General features: G+C 51.1%; 12 protein-coding genes across 12 annotated transcripts; 7 read left to right on the top strand and 5 right to left on the bottom strand.

Moving 5' to 3' along the window:
• Nucleotides 1–841: 841 nt before the first annotated feature.
• Nucleotides 842–1,345, bottom strand: SETTUDRAFT_37294 (uncharacterized protein; the record flags this gene model as incomplete). Its single annotated transcript, XM_008024260.1, has 1 exon — nt 842–1,345. One exon carries the CDS (start codon nt 1,343–1,345, stop codon nt 842–844), a length of 504 nt encoding a protein of 167 aa, XP_008022451.1.
• Nucleotides 1,346–1,750: 405 nt separating this feature from the next.
• SETTUDRAFT_167473 (uncharacterized protein) lies at nt 1,751–2,364 on the bottom strand. Its single transcript, XM_008024412.1, has 2 exons — nt 2,006–2,364; nt 1,751–1,951 (listed from the first exon to the last, which is right to left on the bottom strand). The coding sequence occupies exons 1-2, from the start codon at nt 2,348–2,350 to the stop codon at nt 1,814–1,816; spliced, it is 483 nt and encodes a 160-aa protein (XP_008022603.1). The 5' UTR covers nt 2,351–2,364; the 3' UTR covers nt 1,751–1,813.
• Nucleotides 2,365–2,531: 167 nt separating this feature from the next.
• Nucleotides 2,532–5,118, top strand: SETTUDRAFT_126950 (uncharacterized protein). Its single transcript, XM_008024411.1, has 2 exons — nt 2,532–2,654; nt 2,705–5,118. The coding sequence occupies exons 1-2, from the start codon at nt 2,588–2,590 to the stop codon at nt 5,068–5,070; spliced, it is 2,433 nt and encodes an 810-aa protein (XP_008022602.1). The 5' UTR covers nt 2,532–2,587; the 3' UTR covers nt 5,071–5,118.
• Nucleotides 5,119–5,510: 392 nt separating this feature from the next.
• On the top strand, nt 5,511–6,120 carry SETTUDRAFT_25946 (uncharacterized protein; the record flags this gene model as incomplete). The annotated part of the gene is made up of 3 exons (XM_008024208.1): nt 5,511–5,524; nt 5,576–5,625; nt 5,792–6,120. The coding sequence occupies 3 exons, from the start codon at nt 5,511–5,513 to the stop codon at nt 6,118–6,120; spliced, it is 393 nt and encodes a 130-aa protein (XP_008022399.1).
• Nucleotides 6,121–6,499: 379 nt separating this feature from the next.
• SETTUDRAFT_25945 (uncharacterized protein) lies at nt 6,500–7,807 on the bottom strand (the record flags this gene model as incomplete). Its single annotated transcript, XM_008024207.1, has 3 exons — nt 6,500–6,863; nt 6,916–7,094; nt 7,151–7,807. 3 exons carry the CDS (start codon nt 7,805–7,807, stop codon nt 6,500–6,502), a joined length of 1,200 nt encoding a protein of 399 aa, XP_008022398.1.
• A 940-nt stretch (nt 7,808–8,747) lies between these two features.
• Nucleotides 8,748–15,502, bottom strand: SETTUDRAFT_104028 (uncharacterized protein; the record flags this gene model as incomplete). Its single annotated transcript, XM_008024410.1, has 2 exons — nt 8,748–14,844; nt 14,892–15,502. The coding sequence occupies 2 exons, from the start codon at nt 15,500–15,502 to the stop codon at nt 8,748–8,750; spliced, it is 6,708 nt and encodes a 2,235-aa protein (XP_008022601.1).
• Nucleotides 15,503–15,846: 344 nt separating this feature from the next.
• Nucleotides 15,847–16,756, top strand: SETTUDRAFT_167471 (uncharacterized protein). Its single transcript, XM_008024409.1, has 2 exons — nt 15,847–16,224; nt 16,307–16,756. Exons 1-2 carry the CDS (start codon nt 15,960–15,962, stop codon nt 16,582–16,584), a joined length of 543 nt encoding a protein of 180 aa, XP_008022600.1. The 5' UTR covers nt 15,847–15,959; the 3' UTR covers nt 16,585–16,756.
• An 802-nt stretch (nt 16,757–17,558) lies between these two features.
• SETTUDRAFT_25942 (uncharacterized protein) lies at nt 17,559–18,323 on the bottom strand (the record flags this gene model as incomplete). Its single annotated transcript, XM_008024206.1, has 1 exon — nt 17,559–18,323. The coding sequence occupies one exon, from the start codon at nt 18,321–18,323 to the stop codon at nt 17,559–17,561; it is 765 nt and encodes a 254-aa protein (XP_008022397.1).
• A 332-nt stretch (nt 18,324–18,655) lies between these two features.
• On the top strand, nt 18,656–19,043 carry SETTUDRAFT_159219 (uncharacterized protein; the record flags this gene model as incomplete). Its single annotated transcript, XM_008024408.1, has 3 exons — nt 18,656–18,712; nt 18,772–18,871; nt 18,919–19,043. 3 exons carry the CDS (start codon nt 18,656–18,658, stop codon nt 19,041–19,043), a joined length of 282 nt encoding a protein of 93 aa, XP_008022599.1.
• Nucleotides 19,044–19,408: 365 nt separating this feature from the next.
• Nucleotides 19,409–20,002, top strand: SETTUDRAFT_159218 (uncharacterized protein; the record flags this gene model as incomplete). Its single annotated transcript, XM_008024407.1, has 1 exon — nt 19,409–20,002. One exon carries the CDS (start codon nt 19,409–19,411, stop codon nt 20,000–20,002), a length of 594 nt encoding a protein of 197 aa, XP_008022598.1.
• A 362-nt stretch (nt 20,003–20,364) lies between these two features.
• On the top strand, nt 20,365–21,340 carry SETTUDRAFT_167470 (uncharacterized protein). Its single transcript, XM_008024406.1, has 4 exons — nt 20,365–20,420; nt 20,476–20,527; nt 20,657–20,759; nt 20,817–21,340. Exons 1-4 carry the CDS (start codon nt 20,414–20,416, stop codon nt 20,850–20,852), a joined length of 198 nt encoding a protein of 65 aa, XP_008022597.1. The 5' UTR covers nt 20,365–20,413; the 3' UTR covers nt 20,853–21,340.
• Nucleotides 21,341–21,539: 199 nt separating this feature from the next.
• Nucleotides 21,540–22,730, top strand: SETTUDRAFT_167468 (uncharacterized protein; the record flags this gene model as incomplete). Its single annotated transcript, XM_008024405.1, has 1 exon — nt 21,540–22,730. The coding sequence occupies exon 1, from the start codon at nt 21,844–21,846 to the stop codon at nt 22,726–22,728; it is 885 nt and encodes a 294-aa protein (XP_008022596.1). The 5' UTR covers nt 21,540–21,843.
• Between the last annotated feature and the right edge of the window lie 60 nt (nt 22,731–22,790).

The following is a 22,790-nucleotide window of genomic DNA, read 5'->3' as shown; positions in this document are numbered from 1 at the left end:
AGCTCCACAGCGCGCACGCTGCACGTCTTAAAACTTGCTGTAATTAGTTTCTTGTAAGGGATTTGTATATATTTTACAAAAATTACACCTATTCTAGAAAACTTGACGTTGGTGTTGTTCCGGCACCCTACTGTTGATGGCAGGGTATAGAATGCATGGGTCCATTGCTCTGGAGCTAGTATGACCAAACCATCCAGGCCAATAATAAAGAATGAGGACTATAGTTGCCGCAGTATTCGGATCCAGTTCAAGCGAAGAGTTTGGTGTACATTGAGCCTGGATTCTTTGGAAAGCGCAGTAACCCAATGGGTTTGCGCAAAAGGCTTCTCGCCTGTCGCCGGCGGAATCAAAGGCTGCGTTATGCATGAGTCCTCCATTATGAGAGCGCGGAACAAGAGCATAGCCGTATGCTGCATTACATCGCAAAATCGACGATGGCTGTCGGACAACCACGTCGGATGTAGTTGGATGATGGCGCGCCAGTTGACTCAGCAACGGCGCCAAGCATCCGATGCTGCCGAGGCGAACTGGTCGACACGCTTAAGTGCAAGTATTAATAAGTACTCGGGCCAAGGACGAATCGAATCGCCTCTAGATCCGTCTACTCCGACGACCTTCCTACACCTACCACAAAATCTACCACCCCAACATACATACGCATACAACCCGAGAGCCACGAATTGTCACAGAGAAACAGACACAAGCAACAATAGTTCAGGGTTAGATGACCATTGCCTCAAGAATATATAGTACCGTATCGTACCATTTGATACTGTATTTTTCTATCAAAAACGACCTATCCACATACCTACAATATAATACATAATATCCGCACTGCTTCTCACATTTCCCCCCTCTGTATCCTGGCCTCATTTCCTCTCCGTCCTGTCGCTGAGCACCTTGGAACATCACGCTCGAGCTCACGCCCGTGTCCCTCGTGTTCTGCATGGCCCGCCATGTACGAAGCAACATGCTCCGCGACTTGAAGAGACTGGTTTACAAGACGCAGAATGCTCGAGCGAAGAACATCCGCTGCGGTTGCTTCGTCGCGAGTGCAAGCTCGTGTTGTCTTCTCCCTGCGCGCTGGTGCTGGTACCTTGGCGGAGCGTCTGGTCCTGGCCTTAGCCTCTGCTTTCTTGATGCAGCCGTTGTCCTTGATCTTGGATGTACGTGATACTTTTCCCGTTTGCGCTTCGATAATTCTCACTGCTTTTCGACGCCTCTTGCCGTGGATTATGTTCTCTGGAGCGGTGGGATCGCCGATAATAAGGGCGGAGGGCACAGGGGAGTAATCCATCATCTCCCAGCCTTTGCCGTGGTGATTCGGCTTTGCACCGGGAGCCATATTGACGTGTGAGGCTGAATCTTTGGCGTTGCTGTTCTTCTCGTGATGTGCTGTGGTGGCTTTGGAGTCGGTGCTGGGTGGCTTTGCTATAGTGTTAGTTTGAGAGGGGGGGGGAAGTAACCTATGTAGCGCAATGTGGATGGTATGAATGGGTGTTGTTATAGTTTGCAGTTCGAGCGCATAGAAGGCAGGGGAAGGTGTGAGTCTCACAAAGGTCGGTGGACATGACACGCGAGCGTCACATGGCCTAGCTGTGAGTCTTCGGCATGTCTCACAAACTCGTGAGACATTGCAGATAGTTAACAATGGAGCAATCAACTACAGTCGGAACATGTTTCAATGAATGCTATGGTGCGTGCCATACGCACGTGGGGCATTTCGCATTTCCATAAAATTTGACACCTTCATGTGGCGTACTGTACAGACGTGTCCTGGGATGTAATATCTGTCTATTTCCTATAACGTTTCTTATTTCTTCGCTGCTGGCTTGGCTGGTGTTGATGCGGGCGCCTTTGCAGGCGGGGCCTTGGTGGCATCGGTTGGTGAGCCCGGGGGTTTGCCATGACTGCTAATGAGATCTAGAAGATGGTCTTCCGTCTGCTTTCCCTGTATGAAAATGTTAGAGAATGGATATACTTTTCGGCGCAGCGCACCACGCACCTTATCAGCATCCCTCTCGGCATCCCATCCTCGCCCAAACTTGGCTCTGAAGGCGGCCAATTTTCCTGCCTCGTCCTCCTCTACGTTCAACAGCTTTTGCGAACTCGGGTTCCATAGCGGCGAGTTCCGTATGTCTTTTGCGCTCTTGTATACAGGCTGTGGGTTGGTCGTCCGTAGAGTGAAGGAGCTTCCGTCGGAGAGGGTTATAAGCTGGGTGAAGGTGTAGGGTCGCTTGGGTCGGCGCAGGAGTGTCGCGTGTCGCACTTGGGTTGTTTGCTTTATCTGTGGCTGAATCGATTGGCGGAGAGCGCGCAGTGCGCCCATTGAGGGTACCGGGGACGCCATCGCGGTGGTGTGTGTTGGGGTAGTCTTGGGGGTCGAGACGAAAGTTGCGGAGAAGAGACGGAGGTTTAAGCGGCGCTAATATTTCCGACATCCCAGTAGGTAATTCTTGTCTGCGCGAACCAACGTCATTCGCCTCGCCCACAGCTTTTATCTCCGCAACTCGAGCCAGGCTTCGATTTGAGCAGCTCGGAGTACGAATTGCACATGCGATAGAAAGAGTCGGGCTTTACATTGACAATGGCGCTTGCGCAGCGCTCGGCATCCCGCTTCTTTGCGGCCTTCTACAGATGGGAATTACACACCCGTGAGATTGCTCAGACGCTTGGAAACGAGCCACAATTGACACCAAGGCAGGAAACACACGTTTATGTGCCTCGAACAGTAAAAATCATCGGAGCGGCATTTGCATCCCGCAGCATTACCACACGACTCGTTTCCTCCAACAAAGTCAAGCTGAGTCGCAAGTGCAGGATGAATCCATTGCCAATTCTGGCAATGATGCTCGAGGGGCATCAGGCGCCGCGGCAATACATATACTACAGCCAGGGGACAACATACAGGAGGGAATTGCAAGCACACAGCCAAGCGCTGAAGAGCAGGACACTCTACCTGAACTCTCAGATACGGAGCTGAAGCAGGCTGAACTGAAAGATTCAGTGCGTCAATTAATGCGCAAAGTGCCTAGCTCGGTCGCCATCATTACTGTCGCCCACATCGACCCTGCGACCAGACTGCATGTACCAATGGGTGTCGCTGTCTCGTCGCTCAGTACTGTTACCCTGGACCCGCCCACCATTTCGTTCAACATCAAGGAGCCTTCCCAGACCTTGGATGCTATAAGGGCTGCAAACGGCCTTTTTCGTGTACATTTTCCCGCGGCCCATCGAGGCGGCGCCGGCTTGGTGGACCTCTTCAGTCGGGGAAACCACGCCGATGCCTATAACATACGAACCAAGATGCTGAAACTCTATCAACCCAAAGACAGAAAGCATCCTAGCACCACGCGCTCTGCCGCGCCGCAAATAATGAATGACTTCGTATTGGCTGCAATGGAATGCAAAGTCACTCATGAGTTTCGGGTTGCAGATCATGTTATCCTCGTCGCAAAGGTCAACGATATAGAGCAAAAGGTTTCCAAGGACCATCAGGCCATTGTTTACATCGATAGGGGCTATCGGAGTCCCAAAGGCAACATTATATTCTCCTCTGTGAACGCCAAAACAACTACCACCACTGACCGTGTCTGGTCGGTGTGGCAATTCCCTTTGTTTCCAGGCAAGAAGGAGCGCCAGCAATATCTGAAAGAGATCAAGGATATGATCAAATCAGATCCAGCTTATTATGAAAAGCCTTCAAGAGATGTCTATCGCACCATTGATGCCAATCTGCCGTATGCTGCAGCGAACTTTGGTATCAGCATAGAACTTCTTGTTGGAGAATGCAGAAAGGAAATGGGGCTCGCCGATAGAATCAGGCCTGGACTTCAAGGTCAACAGGTGCTGAGCGACTTTTACGGACCGTTGACGCCATCTATGAGAGATCAGGTCGTGAGGCGAGCAAAGAAGTTGATTGCACGCGATTCGCGCTTCCTATCACAGCACTACCGGATGTTTTTGCATAATCTGGGCGTCAGCCCTAACAGCAGAGATTTGCTGCCTAGCGACATCATGAGCCCCCTGCGGGCTGCTAATTTGGCACCACCTTTTGAGCCACAAAAGAGCCATGCAGACGGCACAACAGAAGATATTCAGAAAGTCGAACAGATTGAACATCGTCTCCGAGAACATCTTCGCAAGATGAGTTATCCAGAAGCTTTGAAGAAACCCTTGGAAGATGCAATGGTAGCCATAGGCGAAAAGAAAGAGGCTCATCTGCATTTCAAGAAATGTCGCTCGCGCCTGCTTACACAAAGCCACCCTACACTTTTTGATGCCTTAGCGATAGACATTACTGGGGAAGTGACACAAGAAGAACTTCGTGTTGTGCTCCGCCGGATCCTCAGCCGCCTACAATACTATTCGCAAACTGAGTTCCGAAAGCAAATCCACATGGACTGGTGCGAAGCATTACGTCGAGTACGCGTCAATCCTACTATTACAGGAATGGATGTGGAGTTTCTGATAGCCAAGATCAAACATCTGTTCTACTCTGCCAGGCAATTCGGAGATTTCCGTCGTGCCGTTGAAGAGATGATAGAGCCTTGGCTTTCTTGGAACGTTGAATGGGAAGATCTTGAGGGCCGTGTCAAGCAATTTGTCCAGAAAACTCCATTACGTGCTACAGCATGGTCGCGGGAGGATAGACTTGCTGCTATAGGTCTACACTGGGATGCTACGGTCAGCCTACCAAAGCAAGACAATAGCAACAAACAGGCCACAAAGCCTCTCAACGAAGGACTCATCCTCGATACACTCATAGCAAAAGAGTTGAAGCGTCACTACGGCAATGGCACTGAAGAGGAGAACAAAGGTATCGCCAAATACCTGAAGGAGACGTACAGCTTTGATGTTACACACCAGCCAATCCAGCACATTCCCATGGAATCAACATCTCAATCTTCCGGCGATGAGATGCAAGAAGCTATGATGACTGATCTTGCTTCTACCCAACAACACGTATGGCTAGAGCCATCCAAGCCGAGATACAAGTCAGGCAATAATCAGAATCATGGGCGGCATCATGGGGATGCTTCTGCGCAAACTACTGATCCAACCTCTTGAAGAATCATTTAAATCGGTGGAAATTTGATGGAGCACGAATTGCAAAACGAATGGGACACTTGCTCCTTCGACCAACTGAAGGAGCCGTAACTGCATACGCCCTACGTGTAGATGATACCCTAATCCAGTGTTGTGTAGTATCAAACACTATGTATTTTAGTTTGAAATCGAAAACTTTCCCATATGTTGCAGTATTTCTAACATTGTATTTGGCTCAACACTGTTGATTGTGACAGGGTGACGGCGCATGCACGTGACAACGGGCCGGATCAACTATGATGCGTGTGTAGCCTGGGAAGCTCCATCGCAATTTCCTAGTCGGAGCTTCCCCGCGAGTCTACCCTCGCAAAGCAGCAACATCGCTACAAATCACCTCTAATTGCACATATACAGACTCATACTACAACCGCTATTGTCGCACAAACGCAAAAACAGCAAACATGAAGCTCGTCAGGTATGGCAGCCCGGAACAAGACGGTGAATTGCTGCTAACGGCTTCGCGCAGGTTTCTTATGAAATGCCAGAATGAGACTGTCACGGTCGAACTCAAGAATGGTAAGTAAACAGACTTTAGCCCCGGTTTCTTCCTTTGTCAGGTCAACACTCGGCGACGGATACTCGGCTTTTGGGCGCGTCCCATCTGGAGTCGCGCGAGCAGGCGGTCTGTCTCTGAAAGGTTTCCATTCTATACCACAATGACACGAGTTCCAACAATACCCAGGCACTATCGTAAACGGCACCATCACCTCCGTCTCGCCGCTCATGAACGTCGCACTCCGAGCGGTCAAGTACACGCCCAAATCTCGCGACACCGTAGCGCTCGACACAATGACTGTTCGCGGTTCCACGATTCGCTACATCATTCTTCCCGACTCATTACCGCTTGACACACTTCTCATTGACGATGCGCCAAAGCCTAAGAACAAAGCGAGGAAAGAGGTTGCTGGTGGTGACCGTGGTGGAAGGGGAGGTGGCCGCGGAGGTGGCCGAGGACGTGGAGGCGGTCGCGGAAGAGGTGGCGGTGGCCGAGGACGTGGACGGGGCTTCTAGGTCCAAGGATAACTCTCAGGATGCAAAAGATACAATGACGCAATTGTACCGGATAAAAAGTCGTGGCACAATCGAAGCCAGCGCATGTAGGATTCGGCATCACCAAAGTATGCGCAAGTGGCTCGCACGCGACCCCGAAAGGAAGCGCGATAGGATGATTTTGGATCGGGTGGTAATTGCACAGATGGTATAGCATGCATGGCGTTTGGCAGTTCAAGAATGGTGCAAAGCTGCACCTCGAAAGGAGAATGATACCACTTTGAAGCGCGGGCCTTGGCACTTGCAGTTGGTGTATATGTGCTCTTCTGGTCGCATGCTCACACACTGCAGACAAGCTAGGAAATCTAGAAATCGGCATACTATCGAAGTTATGTACATTCTATTCTGCATCTTCAGGCGCTACTGGCGGCGTATCATCGACCTGGATGCCGCCCCTCTTCTTTTCATGGCTATCGTGGAACGGCAGTCTCCATCCACCCTCTCCTTCTGGCGTACTCAACCACAACCTCATCAAGTGCCTCCGCGGTGCTGGCGGTGCATAGTCCTTGTATGCCGTTCTCGCGTGGAATACATGGTTATTCGACAGAAATTGGATATCGCCTACATCCAAAATCATGTGCAGAGCCAGTTTCTGGCACGTGTCTTCCAGGATCTGAAGAGCGCGTTGTTGAGCATCAGAAAGAGGAGGAATCAGACCAGCGTCCGAGAAGCGGGTTAGAGAGCGGACAAAGTATGGATCCCATCTATTCTTGGTCAACTTCTGCTTTGCTAGTCTTCTACTCATGGGAGACTTACTTGCTGTATACTCTGGGATTTTCACCTGTTTCAAGGTAAAAGATTGCTGTCTTGATCCACTCTTTCTGTCCTTTACTCGTCTCGCCCTTGCGATCAAAGTACCAGATTGGCTGTGTAAGGAGCTCTGCAACATCGGGATGGTTTTCCTGAAGATCGTTCCACACTCGGTGGCTACTGACCTATAACATTGTTAGTAAAACAAGGGGAAAGAGATTGAGAAGCGGCTCCAACTTACAAGATCACTCTCGCCGCCCTCAAGAGCCTTGGCCACACACAGCAAACCCACCAAGTCGGCATCATCCGAGTGGAAAAACTGACGCGCATTCGTCCGATAAATCCTCACTTTATCAATCGCAGTCGCGTCCTCACCCAGGTCCTTGACATGTCCCAACACATGGCCGCGACTATTTTGGCTCACGAAATACCCAAGATACGTGCCCAGCCCCATATACGCAACGGCAGACTTCTTGTTTCCCCATTCCTGCACGGGCAAACCCTTGAACAGGATGAATCCCTTGCCGTCAATCAGCTCTTTGCGCAGCGGCGCCAGGAAGCGCGAGAACTCGGGCAGTGGGAATTTCTCAGACGTAATGCCCGTCAGCGGCACTCCGCTGTTGATGAAGTCGTCGGCTGCAGAGCTGATTTCTGATATCTCAGATGCCGAGAAGACATGTGTCCAGCGCTCGGGGTTGGATGCATAGTCGGCGGCGTTCCACGCGGTTGGGCCCGAGATGGACTTGGGGAACGAACTGTAGGGGTGGAGCAGCTCGTAGATGGGCTCGTGCTGGCCAGAGGTAAGGAGTCCGTCTGGGAAGAGAGTCTTTGATAACTTGGCGTTGGCAGAGAGGGTGTGAGGGGCTGAGGGTGCGGGGGCTGTCAGAGCCGGCGCCATGTTGGAATCTGTTTTTTTTGGTCAGAGTGAAAGAGGCCCGGAAAGACAGTAATAATCAGGCGGAAGATAAACCCAAAAATACCCCTCAATTTCACACGTCTTTTATCGAAGGCAGCAGAAAACGTGATATTGAAGAGTAAGGAGGAAAAAAAGAGGACGCGCGAAGTAATCACCTTATCCTATTTATACGATGCAAGTCTACGATATCCCTGGTCTTCCAAGACTGATGATCCCGAGTCCTTTTTCCCCTCCGATGAACTCAACAGGCGCTCGTATCACCGACTCTGCGTAGCAGCCGTTGTACTGCGCGGGTAGTGCCCAGCGCCCGGGTATCTCTGCTCCCGTTGGCAACAGATTAGGCTCAAATGACGTGCTCGCACGTATCCCAGGGCACCGTTGACGCAAGAACCCCCCCCCCGCCCCCTCTCTCCAACTTTAACTCCAACATGCCGCCTTGTCTCTTTCGTGGCCCAGTAAGAAAGCAACACACCCCCCCGTAATCGCATCTTATCGCCCATAGCACCGCATGCGTACTGAATGGGCCTTTTGTTTGTTTGTTTGTTTGTTTGCCAGGGAAAACAGCACCAAAGAGGGACATGCGGGCATGATGCGGCCGCATTTCACGTCAAGCTGACTGATGGGTGGACGTCGGAATAAACAAGATGCGCTGCGGTACGAATGCGGAGCTACTTCCCCCCCCTCCTTACCCCCCACTTGAGCGCGATAAAGATACACTTCGAGTGACGCCGACAAGTGCAAACAAGGCCGTTGAAAGATAAAGAAGGTCAAGATTAATAAATATACACACCTGCGAAATACACTTTTGTTTTTACTGCTTATTCCACCCATTCGCTCGTGGACTAAAACTATAAACGACAGTAATAGGACCGATGCGCTTCTTGATAAAACCAATATGCATGTACTTATCTTGCTAACGCGTCTAGAAACTCGACAAGCACTCTTCTACAACAGCTTCCAACATGCCTAGGGCGTAGAACCGAGCTACATTGCCATAGACACCCAACCGTCTTTTGATTTCAGGTTTGTTCTTCGTAGCTACCCATTCTCCTGCACAAGCACAGTGTTCCATGAACTCGTTGCTGCGCAGCCTCTTGCACTTGGCGCACTTGAGATCTTGCGTGCACCACTCGAGGACCATTTTCTGTACCTCGCCTACGAGTTGCTCTTCGATACGCCGTTTGTCATATGTGGCCTCGCAGTTGTCGCATTTCCATTTGGGTAGTACTGGGGCCGCGTCGCTGTCGGGGAGAACGACGGGAAGAAGGGAGGAGTCGCGGCAGAGATCCAGGTCGCGTGAGGATGTGCAGTCGTCGCAGATGACGCCTCGAACAACGAGCGCGGCGCTGGGGTTGGTAAATGAGGCTTCTGCACTGAACTCGCGGATGTCGAAGAGGTTCAGCAACTCTTTTCGTAGTGCACGTGCTTCGAGTGATATCGCACGGTCCAGACTGAGGACTTGCATGATGCTCTTGACAAGTTGGAGGACCGGGTTTGTGAGCTTGAGGTGCGAACCTGGGAGCTCTGGGAAGACGTAGTCGGATGTGAATAGAGGGTCCAGAATCTCTGCATGCTGCTTCTTCGCAAAAGCATTCATTTGCTTGGACAGGGGCTTCGTGAAAGACTTGGGCAGTATCTGTGTTTGCTCGTTTGGATCCACGGTGAGCGGTCGGAGAGGAATTTGAGTTACCCGCGGTGTCGAGCCATCTTCAGGGATAGCTGGGCGTTTACGTGCGTGCATAAGCTCAATGAACTCGATCACCCATTCGTTGAAGGTGGGCTGGAACTTTGGTGGTAAGAACTGCGCAAGCTGCCAGCACATGATGTTTTCCACCGGTTGATTCTCATCTTCCGTCACCTTGTTGCAGCCCTTGCCTCCGTAGTTGAACTCATCGTACCAGACCAGATAGTCCCAGTACTCCTTGATTTCCAGCTCCATGAACTGGAATAGTGGCTTGGTCTTGATGGTCTTGATGATGTACTGACTGTAGGCGTATGCATTCCCAATTTCAGCTTTGGTGGTCTGGAGAAGGAGGCGGTTTGGGCTGGCAAAGACAATATGTGAGCCCACTCGCTTGAAGTCTGTCATGAGTTGCTGCAATGTCTTCTTCGACATCATCTGAACATAGTAATGTAGAGAGCGGTCGTAGAGGAAGGACCCAGGACTGCTGACCCAGCGCACAAGATGCTGGACTATGACATCGGCCATACTAAAGCCGTGACCAGCCTGGACAGCTTCGACCCACCAAGCCTTCACCATCTCCCGAAGGACCAGAATACCTGCGCTTGCGAAAGCGTTGTCTGAGTAGATGACATTGGAGCCATCATTAGCTGAATCATAAGATGGCGCAGCAGGGTTAAAGGAAACGGAATCTGCGCCCTCAAGCTCATTGACAAGAGATGATGACAGGATGGTGTTGATAGCAAGGTTGCGGAGATTGATGTCGATGCACACAGATGAGTAGGTGCCTGGGTTATTGATGGAAGGCATTTCCACAGTCTCGAGAGGCCCAAGGATATCATCCTTCTCGTATCCAGCGTGATCGGGCTTTGCTTGGCCAGACCACCACAATATCACACGGTCTTTCTGTAGCCGTCGGGCGTACGCTACGTCAATAAGGAAGCGTGGATCGTTGCTCTCGAGGTTGCAGAGCGGGACATCTCCATAGCGAGCCAGCTCCAGTAAATGTGCGACCCAAGACCCAAGATCCAGATAGTGTCCTACCAACCGCTTAGCAATGAAGGATTGCCAGCCTAGTGGTGGCAATTGCTTGTCAGATTCATCTGGGTTAAGCGACAAGATGGGCAGGTCTTTCAGAGTTGGAACATCGTGCGAGAGAAGAGCCTGATTTGGCGATTGCACAACGACAATGATTGGACCAGTCTCTTCTGCTTTCATCCTCTTGATAACATCGCCTATCTCGAGGAGAGCCTTGCGCTTGGTCGTCACTGTTGTCGTCTTGAAGTGAATGTCCTCCTGGTACTCAATCATGGTCTGCCATGGTTCACCGTTGTTGTCTTCCATCCGTCGTTGTAGAGCATCGCGATAGATACGGTCAACATTTGGCATGCCCTGAGTGTCCTTTGTCTTGTTCTGGATGATTATGTGCGCATCGCTCTTCGAAGTTGAAAATACTGCATAGATGTTTCGATCTCCGCTGGTGACATGGTACAGGTAGATGTAGTTGAAAGGCGCTTCAGCGAGGTACAGTTCTTTGGTTGACACTTTTCGGAGCGCGGAGAGGTCGAAACCTTGCTCGAGACCTTTTCCAAGAACACCCTTCTGGGATTCGTCGAATGTGCATATGCTTCCAAGCTCAAGTATAGCCCGGATATTCAGTGGTACTTGCTTTTCATACACACCTTCGACGCTGGAGTGATTGAACAGAGCCGACATGCTGTCTGCTTCGTGAACGTACGTCTCCTCTGACATCTGAAGCTTGAATAGATGAATAGAAGGATGGCCATTGGGCAAGGTATGGTTGACAACCTTTTCCACAGAGCAACCACTGATGGACACATCCGGAAGATCCTCGCTCCTCAGGTTGAGGTATAGTTGTCGTGGTACGATGATCTTGAGGGCATGAATTTTCTTGTCGATGAGAACAAAAGCTCTAACCTCTCCAGGTGTTTCTGTCGGCCGTAGTTGTACAAGTTGCCATGTGCTGATGAAGAGGGATTGCGCCTGATTCCTGAAGAAGCTACCAATTGCGTCCGATGAATCAACCGCCTTCTCTCCGAACAGTTGCCGTCTGCGCTTTCGTGCTTCTCGTTGGATCTTCCACTTTTGTTTCTGATACACCAACCAACCGGAGTAGTCTTCATCAATACTTGGCATGACTTTAGGCAATGCAGCGTAGGGATCGACGATTGGTACAGCAGGTTCGGGTTCTTTACGCTTCGCAACCATCTTGGTAACGATTCCCTTCTTCATTTGGGATTGGTTTTGAGTCAACTTTGCCGATCCAAAGTCCTCAAGATCGCCATTGAGCTTGTTGTTCGCGACATTAGCATCACCGTTCGTGAGTACCTTCTTGCTGAACATGTCCGTCATCTTCGTCTGCTGCATTTTGTCTTCCTTTTGACGAATCCTACGGTCAAGCCATTCGGGATGGGGCACCCTAGGAACGGGATTTCGAACTTTTTGGTACGCTGCAGGGATAGTAATGAGTTTCTGGATAACGGAAGCCAGGCGCTCGCGGTAGTAATCCCAGTCCAATACTGACCGGATGTCCATCTCTCCTGGGTCGTCTCGCAGCCACTTCCTCAAGAAGTATCGTTTCACTGACTCCTCAGCTGAGAATATAGACAAGGGAACAGCACGCTCAGTGACAGGCGCGTTTCTCGGTGTCTTGGAGATGATGTACTTGCAGTTCAATCCCTTGTCTTTCACCATTTGCTCGCCCAAGAATTCGGCGAGACGCTTAGCGGTTGTAATGGCAGTCGACTTCTGTGAACCGTACTCCTCCAGTGTCTTTGTCATGTTCTTGTTCTCGACAATGAGATCAATCAACTCTTCATCAGCCAATGTTGCTCCACGCGTGTCCAGGATATCAAGCCATCGGTTCGCTACCTTGGCAACCGCAGAGTATGTCTCCTCGAGTGTGGTACCTTCCAAGAAAAACTTGAAGATTTGAGCCTGGAAGTTCTTGATGAGCTTCAGCTCACCACGACGCTTCACTTCGAAACCTTTCAGTTCAGCTAAGCTACCGTCGTGGTTGAACACTGCATAACGCTTCTTCAAATTCTTGTCCTCCTCCTTCGACGTAGGCAAGATCATAGCTTTGTAAGGGCCGTCGACTTCGAAGAAGATGGAGTTATCGCTGTGCTTCTCGTACCGGAAATTCACTGGATCTACCAATGTCTCGTACTGGTGATTGGTATACTGTGCGTGTACCAGATGGTTCAACATGGTGCAAGGATAAGAAATGGTGAGCTTTTTGCCGTTGCGAAGCTTGAAGGAAAAGTTCTCTGGGAAAGTCGCCGGTAGGATAGCCCAGATACCGTCAGTGTCCAACTCTAAAGGTCGACCTATTCGCTCTACAAGAGAGCGAGCCAATTGAATGATACGGGCACCAGTCAGGCAAGTAACACCAGCCATCTCCAGAGAGTACCAGCGGGATCCTTTTCGCATGACGTATCCGTAGAAGGAGTTCAAAATAACCTTGTGGGCCAGCTGCATCGAGTCGAACAAGACAATCATTTTCTTCGCATCTTCAATCTCAGATGCTGGAGCACCAGCCGCTTTTAACGCCTCCGTCTTGCCTTTCCACACTTTCTGCTTGCCCTTGAAGTCATATCGTCGGTCACGGAAACCGCTCACAGTATCAACATAGAATGGGTTCTCTCGTTGGCAGATGATGGCCTCGCGCTCGATTGTCGTTGCATCGTGAACCTTGTGGTAGATCTTCTTGGAGTAGTCTGTCAAACGCTTTCGGACCAGAGCAGCCTGTTCATCCTCGGAAAGTTCTTGAAACGTCCGCTTCGGCGAGTTTGGATATTTTCCTGGGAATTGCTCGTTTTCTAGTGCGTTGCGCACCATGTTGTACTCGTCGCGTTTGGCTGGAAGATACTCTCCTCTCCAGGCCCACGGCATCCGGCGATCGCATGTCTTTCCGGGACGGTTGAAGTCGCAGGCTGCGCAATTTGACTCGTTGATCATAGAGTCAGGTTGCAATCTGTTCGTGGTCATGATATTTGGATACATGGATGCAACGTCCAAATGGTAGATCAGAGGTCGCTCGCTACGGTTTGGTGTGTTCTTGAGCTGCATCAGCTTCTCAACAATCTCAGCCTTGATTTCGTCGTAGTTGATAATGTCTTCCATCTTCTTTTTCTCTTCCACCTCGATACTGAACTTGAGGGCAGCGTCGAGATCGTTCATCAGTTCATCGATAGCTGTAGGGTCGACGGCGAAGTTGTATGCAATATCGCTTCGGAACACGCCAGCTTCCAGCGCCTCGACGTGACCTCCAACATAAGTCTCTGACTCAAGCAAATGGCCGTCCCAGAAGGCCTCTTTCGGTGCCTGATGTTTATTTGGTAGTACGATTCCTTTTTGATATGCTTGCACCATCAACAGCATCTCACACAGAGTACCGGTACCCTTGCGCAGCGCATCGTCTGGTCCGAGTGGCAAGATTTTGCACAAGGCAAAGATGAAGGGGTGGACATATTTCATGTACAGGTAGTAGGTCGCAACGGCATCGGAAACGGAATATTCTGCAAGAGTCTGCGGTCGCTCAGCTGCGTATGGCATCATCAGTTCGGGGTCGAGTTCATCAGGGTCGTAGCCCAATTTGGCCATCGTGACAGCCTTGAGACCACGACTTCCTTGAGGAAGGTAACTGTCTCGACTAACCCAAGCAAAGGCATCCATGTGTGCACAGTAGTCGGACTGGTAGATATCCTCGCTGTTTTTCCTGAACCCAATCTCCTGGTACATGTCAATGCCTTGCACACTAGCTCTTGCCTCAACAAAGGGCCAATCGAAGAAATCTCCGTTGTATGTGACCATGACCGTGGGTTTGGCTTCCTTGATGTGTTCGAAGAATCTTTCCAGGACCGCTTTTTCGTCTGGTTCGTTGAAGATCATGAATGGACCCTGGTATTCCGGCTTTGGTGTGTACTCAAAGTCCTGGATGTCTTCTGAAACTATCTCACGATTCGTGATCAGAAACCCCTGGCCATCAATCATGTACGATATCATCATGATCTGATCGATCGCCGCGTCGGGAAACTTCAATGGGAGCTTCGTTGTCTCGATATCGTACGCCATCACGACAGGATCTGCCGGTGTAAGGCGGTCCTCTATACAGGTTATGCTTATTACGCCATGCTTGGCCTCAACCGTGTACCAGTTTCCAATTCGAACGTCCTTGTCAATGGCCACTCGTACGTGGTAGGGCACGTCGTATTCCCGAATGTCTAGAATGAAATCGCTGGCATCAACGGTAGTCGTAAGTCGTTTCTCATATTCGTAATCGTCGTTATCGAAGAAGTCAAAGGCACCGTTGCCACTGGGTCGTGTTAGCGATGTGCCACGTGAAGCACCATTCAGACTTACTTGGCGACCTCGGCATATGTGTCCATGGCGTTGATATTCTTCTTGTTCTTCTCCACTATTGGGGCAACAGCTTTCCGGACAGCCAGAAGATCGTTCACGTTGGCAAAGGTAAGCATCAAAAACTTTCTCCGGTACCCGGTGAGGTGATTTGGCATGCTCAGGTCCTCCTTCTGTATGATCTTCACCGTCTTCACCAAGCCCTCATATGCTCTTTTACAGTACTCTTCCACGTCTTGTTCCCTGCCTTTCTTGACCGCCAGGAGAAAGTAGGGGTCGTACTCGAGCGTTGCTTTGAACGTGTCACCTTCGTCGCCAATGAAGTAATAGTCAACTCCGGCTCTGCCGCCAGGAACGTCTTCGTCTTCGATTGTTGTCGAGTGCATGTTGACGAGCCATCCTACTTTCTTCTTTCCCGAATCGAAACGTGCGAAGCCCATGGTCTCGTCGATGCGGTGCGCCAGGCGTGTCGATTCCACCTTTTCATTCTGTGACATCGCTTCTCCGCTCCGTAATGTTGAGGCGTCAACCGTCTTGGGCTTGCGTGGGCCGTACGATGCGTTGCCCATCTTGCCTACCCGGCGGAAGGGCTGTCCTGCGCGTCGCGGCGCCATACTGTGCAGTGGAGGTGGAAGGTAAAAGAGTATTAGATGTTAAATATGCTAACTATGCAAACCAGGGTATCATTTGGGTGGTGGAAAGACGGAAGCGACTGGGCATCAGCAATTGGCAGGGGGAGAGTGTAGTGTGGAGGGACTTTGAAGCGTCGCAGGGCGGATCTGCAAATGCCCGGACGCGACGCGCTGGAGCGTGTTCTGCGCTTTCCCCTTCTCGGCAAATTGATTTCAGCCACAGCCTGTGGCTGTGCACATGTCATGGTATCATGCATGCTGGATATTTTCGGGCCTATTCCGCAGCACCAGAAAGTGAGCAGACAGCAACCCACTCGCGCACCAAACGAAGCCATAGTGACTGCGCTACTACGCCGTGTCCTTCTATCCACGTTACCCACATACCAATTGCGAATTCTACCCGCCCGCCCGACACGAATAGCACATTCATCCCACCACCATGTCCGACGATACGAGGCAAACAGTCGACGCAAATGCGCTTCCACCAAAGCCCCGCGCGCCTGCAAATATCATGCCTGGTGGCACCGCACATACAGCAGGCGGCGAGAAGCCATCGGACGCTGGCCCTACATACATCGACGCGGTGCGAAGCCTGGGCCCGGAATATTACCTCAACTTTCACAAGCGACCATGTGTGCGAGACAGTCAATTGCAAGGGCTAGCAGCTGGTTTTGCAGGAGGAAGCCTAGCAGCTATAATAGGCAGTACGTCAATATGACTCGTATCTTCGGATGCGCTTCAAGTCGAGGGGGGGTGGGGCAGGGCAGAATGCTAACATCAGAACAGAGCCGGTAATCACAGCTTCGAATTGGGCAGTAGCAACATGGTGCGGTGTTTCTGTCATTTCCTACCAAGTCTGCCAGTACTACCGCTCCAAGGAAAAGGCCGGTATAAAACAAGCACAAGAACTCATGGAGAAGAAGCGCGCGAGTATTGAGGCGAAGAAGGAGGCCAGACGGAGAGCAAGGGAAGAGCAGGACCGACTGGAAAGGGAGCAGAGAGCAGAAGATGAGAGAAAGAGGAGCTGGTCATACTGGTACCAAAAAAATATCAAGTTCTGGTAGCTTATGGCAAAGAGGGGTACGAAAAGTGTTGAGCGCTGGTCACAGCATGTGTATAAGAATGTGTACATTACAGAACATGTTACGGCAGTAATGGTTATGTGAATTCCAAAGCACTTCACATATCATTCTTTGGTACCATACAATGACTCCTCTTTGCAAGGGGGGCTAATCAGGTCCTTTTTTCCATTTTAACGCTACCTTAACCATGAAGCAGTCATGCTGCATCATGAACATATACCGTGTCATGCTTTCGAAGTATATATCGTAGTTGCAAGAGTTGGTTATAATAAGTGCTTTATAGTCGCGACGGCAGTCAACCCTATACAAGCAATCTACGGCTTCCTGGAACTGGCCACTCTTTACATCTTCAGCGTCAATAGTTTTGGTCTTCACTAGCAATTTCACGTTCCTTTGCAATAGTTGCCCTAGCGCAATGATGCCCAAACATAATTTGACTCCAGATACAGCAAATAGTGGCTATTCTAAGTGACCAAGAGCACCAGTACTCTTGTCTGGAAACTCGATGACTGGAATTCTAAACATGCCATCACCAGCCAAATCTCAGTCTGACAAAGATTGCCACTCTGATTCTTTTTGGAGTAACAGTAGTCCAAACTCGGGGATGACACCGCTTCTACCGCCAAAGATACTCGGTGATATCCAAAGAGATAGATCGTATGATTGGGGTCTTCGACTATCCACACAAGGAGACAAAGCCTTGACGTAAGTTCAAAGTACCATTGGTACAGTGATAGAAGAAAAGGCTGGATGAGACAATTCTCAGGTCTCAGTCAGCCAAGCAACCAAGCTTGAACGATTTTTGTACGGTGTAGGCCTTGCTTCCAAAGGAACATACTGAAAGATCGATGGAAAGGTGGCTCTGGTAAGCATGTGAGCCAAGTTGGATGCCAACTCATAAAGCTAGCAAGGAGGCCGCATGTATCGCCGCTCAGTATTGCAGCCATATTCCAAATTCAATCCTTAATGCGCCATATCCTCACAATCACCAGCTTCTCCCAGCCCGCCTTCTTGCCACTCGACCCTACAGTCTCTGCCATCCAACCAGAACCCCAATCTCTTATTCTCTGCTTGACTACCTCGGGCTTATTCTGCGCGCATAACAGTACGTATGCAACCCCTCTATCGGTGCTCAGGATCTCTGGAATCTGTTCCAACATCCTATTCGTGACCACCATGCCATCTTCACCTCCAGCGTACGAAAGCTCCAACAAGTACGAGTCTTGCTCGAATGAGGTAGCATTTTTTCCCTCTGGTAGTACGTTGTACTTCTCATGGCTTGCCAGATCGGGCAGCTCAGCTGGGACATATGGCGGGTTGAAGATGAAGACGTCGATAGACTTTGGCCGGATAGCGCTCGCCAAATCGCCGTTTACAACATCCATGAAGACGGAGCGCCCATTTTCTTGTTCTTGAATTGCATTGCGAACAGTCTGGGCAGCAGCTTTGCAGGCAAAGCTGTTGATATCAACCCCAAGCGTCAGCGCATCATGTCGGCCGAATATAGTTCGCGCATTTGCAGCAACAAAAGCTAGGACGACGCCCGATCCTACGCCCACTTCGAGCACCAGTGGCGGGGTTGAAGAGTCATGACCGAATCGATCGTGCAAATATGCAGTTTCTGATACGGACGACAGTGTATCGAGCAGCAGGTACGAGTCTTCAGCCGGTTCGTACACGCGGTCGAAGCAGACGTGGGAGGTCGAGGGAGTGGGCAGCATGGTTGCGATTTTGTCTGGAGATCGGAGTTGTGCGTGTGAGCCAATTGGATTGAGAGGAGATCTGAAGCACCCTAGTCGAGAAAGCCGAGGCTGAGGTCATCACTTCTTGAGTGCAATCACATTTCCTCCGCCACATCACCTTACGCATCTTCTGCACGAAATTGGGCAGTATGAGGGCTTGTACGCGATTATTGGCGTCTGCAACAGATGCAGGTGCATCGAAGCCTTTCAGGCCAGCGCCAGCCGCCTTATTGCCACCAATTCCACTGTACCGACGTCTGCTGCGGTCGCATCGAAAGAGGCTAGGTTTAGAGGAACGCTTATTGGGCGACATGTATGTGAAGGCCGAGTTTAGGGCTCACAGAAATGTCGACAACCCCGTACAAATCGTGGGTCACACTTTTGCTGCGAAACGCGTATCGCGTTGTCAATGCGCTGACATTCACAGATTGGCTTTTTGTCGGAGTGGCAAATGTACTGCCAGATGCTAGAAGGAGACTCGTGGAAAGACGCCAAGATGGACAAGGCGAAGATTGATAAGATGAGCGGCATGTTCTGGCTTCCTTTACATGAGGCTCTGCTAATTGGCTTGCAGATCAACAAATCGGCCAGCTATATGAGCTTATGAAGCAGATTAAGAACCAATCACAGGAGGATGCGGATGCCGAAGATGCAAGAGTAATTGGAATGCTCGACAAGAAGCCCCCAAAGGATCAATAATGGCAACATGGAATCTTGCCAAACAACCGTTGTTCGAAGACAAACGCTACTGGCTTCACACATCAAGACGAATACGTGTACAACACACATTCAAGAGCTATATTCACGGTCAAGAGAGTGTACTATATATCAACAATTCCATTGCAATGCTCGAAATCCTCTACGTCCGCTCGTTTCATCAATTTCTGGTCGCTTCGGAACCATCAAGGATATTTGTGCCTCAAGGCCTAATCACCTACGTGAGCAAGCTTGGGTGGCGGGTATCCTTACATCCTTCCTGTGACACCATCAAAGTTTCTACAAGTACAGAGTTGATTTAAGATTACCCGAGGCTCGTCCAAGCATCGACTGTACAGGTACACGAGATGTGTGGATGCACCCTCTACGACTCACCAACATGCGGTCACTCCTGGATTTCGATGAGCCAACCCTGCGGCTTCCTCGCTGATCTTCTCAACTGTCCCCACCGCCAGATCTATCAAACTTTGATTGCACCGCCGTACACATGTCCTACATGCAACGGCGGCTTCGCAGACCAAGAGACGATTGAAATGGTGCAGGGACCCTGGGGCTGTAACCAGATGATTCGAAACCACGTCGGAGGAAACCATGCAATTCCAGGTCAATGGGGCAATGCGCAAATCATGGCAGGTGGATTGGCAGGACCTGCAATTACTTCCGGTGCCGTTGCTGGCGCGATGATTCCCACGAGCCATGTAAACCAGGGCTTTGCTTCGGATCATAGGCTCACAGGTCCATATGGGCCGGCAGCACTTGGCCCAGCGATAGCCACGAATGGGCCAATATTCCACGGCAATAGGCTTCAACAGTATGACGACGTGCATTTGAACCGGCATCATGGGTACTATGTCGACGAGCGGAGCAAGAGAAGAAGACATAAGAGTCACTACAAGTACAAGTACACTGACAGACCTGCACCGGATTGTACAGTCATGTGAAGAGTAGGGATATGCTAAGAGACTAAGCATTTATTTGGGGAAAGGAAGGCAGATGGCCTGAGCAGAACATGCGCCCGGGCTCTCAGGGTGCTCGGAAGCAAATGTGGAGCAGCAGCCAGTTCCAGGGGTAATCACCACAACACCTTCCAAGTAGCGAGCATCGTATGATGCTACACTGTCTCTCTAATTCAACATGGCTTATTTTGAAATATTCATTGGTTTGAACCGCCATGCTCTGACTTGGTGTTGGTCTCATAATGGCTTGCTCGACAAAGATGGTCGATGCTGCGGGTCGCGCTAAGACGTGCTAGCGCGGTTTTCCACTCGCTTACACCACAGTGGAAATTCTGTCTTGCAACCTCAGCTCTTCGACAATACCACACAGCCAAATCGACCTCCACAACCGTCGCCATGGCCAGTACGTTGACGCCGCCCGCGATGGAGCCCGCGAGAGAACTAACAGAGCCGCGCAGAATCCAAGAACTCGTCTCAGCACAACCAGTCCAAGAAGAACCACCGAAACGGGTACGCATCTCTCCCCACGATCGATCGCACGCACGCCCGCCATGATCCCCTGATGGACTGCCCATCTCGCTGGATTGGAAGCCATCGATGCATGAATCTGAGAGCACCCGCTGATTGATGGCACTACAGTATCAAGAAACCCAAGACGCACCGTTACCCCTCGCTCAAGGGCACCGACCCCAAGTTCAGGAGGAACCACAGGCATGCTCTGCACGGCACCATGCGCGCTCTGGTGCGTAGCAGCGAGACACTGCACTGCCGCACTCGGGATCCGCTAACATCCATGTAGAAGGAGGTCAAGGAGGGCAAGCGCGAGAGCGCATAGAGGCCGACACGATTACGAGCGAGCGACGATGGCGGTTTTCGATTCCTTTATGAGACATCCGGTCGGCGTCAATGGCATTCGGACTTTGTTTGACAGCTTCGAACTCGAGGGATGGAAGCATGTGGCTTCAGGCCTACCGCAGGCATGAACAATGAATAAGTCGAAAAGTCAGTTCGGTCCTCCCAGCGCGCGAGTGTCCATGTGATGTGTTAGAGTGGCCGACGGAGCGACAAGATGCAGCCAGGTAAGTGAGATGCGTGACGGAGATGCAAATCTCAACCCAGCCATTAGTGTGTACAGCAACAGAGCTCTTCCATGCTCGACCTGCTGAAGGAAAATCATCGTGGCAAGAACAACTCACCCCATCATTACCAAACACACTGCCTTTTGCCCTGTAGGGCACGTGTGCATGAAGATGGGGTTACATACCAATTTTGAGAGCAGGATTAGCACCGAGAGGCAGCTTATAAGAATGCAATAATATGATGTTGCATTACATATAGTCTCTCGCTGAAGAGGTTAGCGAATTAGTTCTTTTTTTCTCTACGATATCATATGACTTGCAGCTCTGTTGTATGCTTGGTTGAAGTGATGCCGATTTCCAGACGCGCATTCCGCCGAACAGGTGGGGTATGTTGGTGACCTCAGCACCTCCACCTCCACATCACAGCACGCCCTCCCTCTATCGCCCTCTACTGAGTCGATGCAAGAGCGTCGTAGAATACCAGCAACACGCTCTGCACGCTCTTGCACGTCTCACTGTGGAGGCAGATAGGCGGAGTTCGTCCTGGTTCCTAAGCTTGTTGCACAGCCATCCCGTTGGCAGCCGCCTTGCACCGTCATACTCGGCAACTTCTGTCGCAAGTATACCCAGGTTGACTTTACTCTCACCTGTGCTCCTCTAGGTTCTCTTTGGACGATTCCAACTCGCTCCCATCTTATTCCTACGCCCGCTCTCACACCGTGCCGAACCAACCAACCAACCGACGTCATGGCGACCCAAGCACACTGCGCATACTGCTTCGAGAGTCTAGTTGCGAGCCTGGAAAAGCGGCCTGCGCTCTCGCTCGCCAAAGTGGAATCTCTATGGACGAAATACCAGCGCACGGCATCCGGAGTCGACGAGGAAGCAGGCTCAGCTCCGGCCGCCGACTCGTCGTTGAAACCAGCTCCCATCTCACGCATCCTCGCGTCTCCGTCGTCGTCATCGAGCTCTTCGAGCCTCCCAAGCGCAAGCTCGACGCCCAGCGCCAGCGAAACACACAGCAGCGTGACGAGCCAGAGCAGCAGCAGCACGGATCTAGTCGACAAGGCGGCAGCCGAGCAAGAGGCAACAACTGACGATGACGACGACGATCTTGAAGACGACGCCGACCAAGCACACCCCCTCTTCGTAACATGGAACACGATATCCAGCTCTTCGCACGAAAAGCGACTGCGCGGCTGCATCGGCACATTTGAGCCGCTGCCGCTATCCACCGGACTGTCGTCGTACGCACTCACCTCTGCCTTTGACGACACGCGGTTCCACCCCATCAGCGCGCACGAACTGGCCTCGCTCGAATGCGCAGTCACGCTTCTCACGCACTTTGAGCCCGTCGACGACGCCCTCGACTGGCACATTGGCGTCCACGGTCTACGCATTAGCTTCTCGGATAAGGGCCGCAGGTACGGCAGTACCTACCTCCCGGATGTGGCGCGCGAGCAGGGCTGGTCCAAGGAGGAGACGCTGGTGAGTCTTATGCGGAAAGCGGGCTGGGGAGGCAGAAAGTCCGAGTGGGCGCGTGTAGGGATTAATGTCGTGAGGTATCAGGGTAAGAAGGTTAGTCTGGAGTGGGATGAGTGGAAGCGGTGGAGGGACTGGGTGGGTGTGTAGATGTGGGGGGGGGGGGGGGTTTTGATGAGGATATTTTTCCCTTCCTTTCCGAATTTTTTTTT

This window comes from Exserohilum turcica (assembly GCF_000359705.1).
Source record: "Exserohilum turcica Et28A unplaced genomic scaffold SETTUscaffold_12, whole genome shotgun sequence".
In the NCBI taxonomy this organism is placed as follows: Eukaryota; Fungi; Ascomycota; class Dothideomycetes; order Pleosporales; family Pleosporaceae; genus Exserohilum; species Exserohilum turcicum.
Note: the sequence above shows the minus strand (reverse complement) of the source record. Positions and strands in the feature narration are given on the sequence as shown.

Coding starts and splice junctions, on each gene's coding strand:
- SETTUDRAFT_167473 (XM_008024412.1), bottom strand. CDS start 2,350: ATGGCGTCCCCGGTACCCTCAATGGGCGCACTGCGCGCTCTCCGCCAA. Junction 1,952..2,005: donor CCGAGAGGGATGCTGATAAG/GTGCGTGGTGCG, acceptor ATTTTCATACAG/GGAAAGCAGACGGAAGACCA.
- SETTUDRAFT_126950 (XM_008024411.1), top strand. CDS start 2,588: ATGGCGCTTGCGCAGCGCTCGGCATCCCGCTTCTTTGCGGCCTTCTAC. Junction 2,655..2,704: donor CAGATGGGAATTACACACCC/GTGAGATTGCTC, acceptor ACACCAAGGCAG/GAAACACACGTTTATGTGCC.
- SETTUDRAFT_167471 (XM_008024409.1), top strand. CDS start 15,960: ATGTCCGACGATACGAGGCAAACAGTCGACGCAAATGCGCTTCCACCA. Junction 16,225..16,306: donor CCTAGCAGCTATAATAGGCA/GTACGTCAATAT, acceptor ACATCAGAACAG/AGCCGGTAATCACAGCTTCG.
- SETTUDRAFT_167470 (XM_008024406.1), top strand. Junction 20,528..20,656: donor AAGAAGAACCACCGAAACGG/GTACGCATCTCT, acceptor ATGGCACTACAG/TATCAAGAAACCCAAGACGC. Junction 20,760..20,816: donor ACGGCACCATGCGCGCTCTG/GTGCGTAGCAGC, acceptor ACATCCATGTAG/AAGGAGGTCAAGGAGGGCAA.